Source organism: Babylonia areolata, chromosome 30, assembly GCF_041734735.1.
Source record: "Babylonia areolata isolate BAREFJ2019XMU chromosome 30, ASM4173473v1, whole genome shotgun sequence".
Lineage (NCBI taxonomy): Eukaryota > Metazoa > Mollusca > Gastropoda > Neogastropoda > Buccinidae > Babylonia > Babylonia areolata.
Genome location: NC_134905.1, coordinates 3239567 through 3245166, shown reverse-complemented (window position 1 = coordinate 3245166; position 5600 = coordinate 3239567). Strand labels below are relative to the sequence as shown.

At 40.9% G+C, this 5600-nt stretch overlaps 1 protein-coding gene across 1 annotated transcript in view; it reads left to right on the top strand.

The window, feature by feature from the left end:
* Positions 1 to 5355, top strand: part of LOC143275505 (importin subunit alpha-3-like) — a 24266-nt gene extending 18911 nt beyond the window's left edge. The window contains exons 11-14 of the mRNA XM_076579659.1: positions 1167 to 1238; positions 3275 to 3437; positions 3912 to 4003; positions 4817 to 5355. Coding sequence (XP_076435774.1) covers positions 1167 to 1238; positions 3275 to 3437; positions 3912 to 4003; positions 4817 to 4903 — 414 coding nt within the window. The 3' untranslated portion in view covers positions 4904 to 5355. The remainder of the gene's footprint in view (positions 1 to 1166; positions 1239 to 3274; positions 3438 to 3911; positions 4004 to 4816) is intronic.
* Positions 5356 to 5600: the final 245 nt, after the last annotated feature.

The window sequence follows — 5600 nt, the reverse complement described above, 5'->3', positions numbered from 1 at the left end:
GTGTGAGAGAGTGAGTTTGTGTGTGTTTCTCACTCTCCACCACCCCATGGTGTGAATGAATGGGTACCTGACTTAAGTCGGGGAAGGTTGGATTTGGCAACCCCAACACACACCCCCCCTCCACCACCCCCACCACCCCCCTGCCCCCTTCCCCGCGCCTTCCCACACTGAGCCCCAGACACAGTGAATATGAATTCACTGCCTCGAAAGGCTGTGGGAACTTTTAACCTTTTTTTTTTTTTTTTTTTTTTTTTTTTAAATTATCTGTGTGATGGCCAGTCGTGTTCAACTTTGACCATCAGAACAGCAGAGGAGGCAGGTGCTGTCCAGACCGTCTGGGCTAGAATTTGATTGTTGTAGTGGAGAGTGTCTTGTTGATATCGTGAAGATACAAGGCATGGCGTTGTGTGTGTGTGTGTGCGTTGCTGGGATGTAGATCAGTCTTGTCAGTGATGATTGTTGTTGTCGTCGTCGTCATCATCATCATCATCGTCATCATCCCTGTGTCATGTAGCATGGTGCTGGCGAGTATCTGAGCATTCATGTGTATGTTGTACAGCCTGACCCGAGTCCATGTTGCGGGGATGGGTTTTGTGGAGGGCGTCATGGGTGGGTGGGTGGGTCAGGGTGGTTTCCAGTGTTCAGTTGTGTGAGTGTATTCTGGCATGTGCTTCCGTGTGTTTGTGTGTGTGGGGGGTGGGGGGGGGGGGGGTATTGATAGGGGAAATTTCTTCTTCTTCTGTGTTCACTCATATGCACACGAGTGGGCTTTTACGTGTATGACCGTTTTTTACCCCGCCATGTAGGCAGCCATACTCCGTTTTCGGGGTGTGTGCATGCTGGGTATGTTCTTGTTTCCATAACCCACCGAACGCTGACATGGATTACAGGATCTTTAACGTGCGTATTTGATCTTCTGCTTGCGTATACACATGAAGGGGGTTCAGGCACTTGCAGGTCTGCACATATATGTTGACCTGGGAGATCGTAAAAGTCTCCACCCTTTTACCCACCAGGCGCCGTCACCGTGATTCGAACCCGGGACCCTCAGATTGACAGTCCATCGCTTTAACCACTCGGCTATAGGGGGAACGAAATGTAAAGCACTTTGAGCAGCATTTCTGGAGAAACACGCTTATATATAAATGTCCATTGTTGTTATACAGGGGGACTTTCAGACACAGAAAGAAGCTGCCTGGGCCATCAGCAATCTCACCATCAGCGGCAAGAAAGAACAGGTTAGTGGGCCAGGAGAGAGAGAGAGAAGAAAAGAAAAGAAGAGAAAAAAAAGAATGTTGTTAACATTGTCATTCTTTCAGTATCAGTTTCTCTAGGAGGCGTCACTGCATTCGGTCACATTCATTTACGCTACGCCATATCAGTGGAGTGATGGCCTAGGTAGGTCAATCGCCTTCAATTTGAAGGCTGCATGATAGGCATAACGTTGTGTTTTCGGCATGATGAGGGTGTACGCTTGAGAAGAGTAGAACTGAATGCTGATCTGAAGGCTTTAATGTGTGCGGATTTGATTTATAAAACGTGAACAGTTAGCACACTATCCTGAAGCTCATCCAAAAATTCATGGACAGAAATCATGATTTTGGTGAGGTGAAGGGTAGCTAAGAATAGACGAGAATGTGACACTCCTGGGATCGTTAAAATCCACAAATAAGCCGCATCATTGTATAAGCCGCAGAGGTTGAAGCTGGGATAAAAAGTCGCGGCTTATAGACCGAACTTTACGGTAATTGTAAATCCTTTGTCTCTTCTATATGTATTACTTTTTGACAGAACTTTGTCTATTGATAAGGAAAAAATGTCGAGTACTATGGAAAATTTACATGTTCTGATGTTGATATGTTTATGGTTGTTCAGTTACCAAGGAAAATTGACTTGTTGCTTTGTGTTTTGTAGAAATAGCTTTTTTTTCTTTCTTTTTTTTGACATCACTTTTTACTTATGTGGTGTGTGTGTGAAAGATGTACGTGTGTATTGTTTCAAAGCCTCCAGGGTGCAAGTGAAATAAACTCCTTGCCTTGCCTTGCCTTGCCTCTCAGATCTGTTACCTTCTTAAAATCTCTGGAGACTTAACTCACTCAGTACGGCCAGTCCTCTCTTCTCCTCTACACAGACCCCTCGGATGTCCAGTGGGTGTCTGAATGACCCAACCTTTAGCTTCCGTCGTCAGACTTGTGGTATTCTTTGTCAGCATTTACCTCTTCAGTATAAGAGCCTTCCGCTTGCAATATTTTGATGGTGGTAATTGGGGTGAAACGCTGTTAACGTCATCTCTTTCGCCGTTCGTATGGAGAGAGTTAAGACTTGGAATTCTGTTTCTTTTACTCTGTCGGCCTTTTTTTTTTTTTTTTTTTTTTTTTCCCATATGTGGTGTTCTCCTTTAGACTTAAGATTTGGAATCCTCTTTCCTGTTTTACTCTGTTGGCCGTATTTTCCATATTTGGTGCTCTTCTTGAGACTTAAGACTTGGAATCTTGCTTCACTCAATTGGCCATTTTTTCCCCCCATATTTGGTGTTCTCCTTGAGACTTCAGACTTGAAATTATGTTTTACTCTTTTGGCCAACTTTTTTTTCCATATTTGGTATTCTTGAGACTTGGAATCCTATGTTGCTTTGTTGGCCTTTGTTGTTGTTGTTGTTGTTGTTGTATTCTTGAGATTAAGACTTGAAATCCTGTACCCTGTTTTACTCTGTTGTCCTTGTTTGTTTTTTTTTTCCATATTTGGTGTTCTCCTTGAGACTTAGACTTGGAATCTTGTTTAACTCTGTTTGCTAATTTCCTCCATGTTTGGTATTCTTGAGACTAAGACTTGGAATCCTGTTTTACTTGGTTCACCCTTTTTCTTTTGTTTTCTTTTTTTTTTTTTCCTTTCCTTTTCTTTTTTTTCCTTCCACCCCCCCCCGCCCCAAGATAATAATAATAATAATAATGGTACTTATATAGCGCTGAATCTTGACAAACTCATTCTCACGCACGCATAACTCTGAAACTGGAGAAACTAAAGACAAGGAAGAGGCAGAGAAGGGAGGCTATTTTGGGAAGAGGTGGGGTTTTAAGGCCAGACTTGAAAGAGCTGAGTGTGGAGACTTGACAAAGTGAAAGAGGAAGTTCATTCCAATTGCAAGGTCCAGAGACAGAGAAAGAACATATAGTGTTCTTGATGCTAAGACTTGGAATTCTGTTTTACATTGTTGGCCAATGTTTTTTGGTTTTTTTGGGGGTTTTTTTTTTCCATATTTGGTATTCTCCACCAGGTGGCATACGTGGTGCAGCAGGGGGTGATGGGACCGTTCTGCGGGCTGCTGGGCGTCAAGGACACGCAGGTGGTGAACGTGGTGTTGGACGGCGTCCACAACATCCTGAAGATGGCTGGGGAGGAGGTGGATACCATCTGTCAGATGATTGAGGAGTGCGGGGGTATGTGTTCGTAGGGTGTGTGTGTGTGTGTGTGTGTGTGTGTGTGTGTCAGTATCAGTATCAGTAGCTCAAGGAGGAGGCGTCACTGCGTTCAGTCAGGTCCATGTACGCTACACCACATCTGCCAAGCAGATGCCTGACCAGCAGCGTAACCCCCAACGCGCTTAGTCAGGCCTTGAGAAAAAAAAAGATAATAATAATAATAATAATAATAAAATAATGTTTTTTAAAATAATAATAAATAAATAAAATAAAATAAAAATAAATGAATAAATAATAATAATAATAAATAAATACATAAAAAAAGAAATACTACTACTAATAATAATATGTATAAGGTGCAAAAACTTGAAGTCAACTATAAGCGTACAAAAAAATAAAATAAAATAAAATAAAAATAAATATATGAATAACTAAGTAAATAACTAGCTAAATAAATAATAATAATATAATTAATTGTGTGTGTGTGAACAGGACTGGACAAAATTGAAGGCTTGCAGGCACATGAAAACGTCGAGATCTACAAACTGGCCTATGACATTATTGATCACTACTTTTCCGACGAGGTATGTAAAGGATTTAAAATCTTTTAATATATATATTATATATTTATATATGTTATATATATATATGTTTGAGGTATGTAAAGGATTTAGATTCTTTTAATATATATATTATATATGTATATATGTTATATATATGTGTTTGTACATTTTGTGAGAGAGAATGAACGAAAGCTGTTCAGTTTTGCTCTGACAAATCAGGCGATCATTTTGCCACGTGGTTGTGTTTTTGTGTGTTTGAATGTGTGTGAGTGCGCCAGTGTGAAAAGACATGCATTTACACCAATGTTCTGGGGAAAACTTTGCAGTAAAAAGAAGAGTCAGGTTTCATAATTTACCAAAAGTGTGTGTGTGTGTGTGTGTGTGAGTGAGTGAGTATATGTGTGGTGTGTGTGTGTTGTGTGTGCATGTAAAAGCCATACAAGGACATTGACAAATCACATAATGTTTTGTTGTGTAGTTGCAGCAAGACGAAAAGTGGATCATAATAAACATTGCCAAGAGCGTGTGTGTGTGTGTGTGTGTGTAGGCAAATATGTGTTGTATTGTCGTATGTTCTCTTATGCGTGTGTGAAATCTGTCCATTTACTCTGATGAATTGACGGAAAGTTTTGCTCTGTGGTTGGAGCAAGAGAGAAGTTGAAAAGTTGAACATGATAAACTGACTGTGTGTGTGTATGTGTTTATGGGTGTGCACAATATTTTGTGCTATGTGTGTGTGTGTGTGTGTAAAAACCTATACATTTGAATGAACAAATGACTGGTGACTTTTTTTTTTTTTTTTTTTTTCTTTCTTTCTTTCTTTCTTTCTTGCAGTCCCTTGTGCCACTGCCAGAGTCCGGAACGGAAGGTTTCGTGTTCGAATCCAACTCTTCAGTTCCTTCCGACGGCTTCAATTTTTAATTCATGTGGATTTGACTGGCCCTACACCCCTCCCCCCCCCCCCAACACCCTCCTCCTACCCATAGCCCACCCGCTTCACCCACACACACACACACACAGACCCCACCCCACAGACCTCGCAACCCGTTGAAAAGTTGACGAGACAGGCGTCGACACTGCAGCTAACAAGAAGAAGATGGGAAGACGTGTGAAGAACATTGTGATTCCTGATTCATGATGGTGATTTTTTTTTTTTTTTTTTTTTTTTTTTTTCCTCCAAGGGCAGGGTTTGGAGGAAGGGGGAGAACTATGGAAGTGGAGTGGGAAGGGAGATAATGAGGTTGGCGTGGGGTGGGGGTGGGTGTTGAGATGAAAGAAAGACATTTAGCTGGCCCACCCCCCTCATTTAAAAAATTTTTTTTATTTTTTTTTTTTACCATTCATGTATCTCACACACACACACACAAACAAAACAAAGAAAAACAAACTTGAAAAGAATGAATGAATAAATAAATGAATTCTCATTATGGGTTTGTTTTGTTTGATTTTGTTTATATGGATGTTAAGATTGTGTGGAAGTGCCTGGGGTTTTCTTTTTTCTGTACGGGTTGTGCTGGGAAGAGAAAGTAACTGTGTTTACTGTTGTGGTTAACCTCCCCTGATTCCACAGCTCCTTATGATAATAATAATAATATGATATAGATACTTACATAGCGCC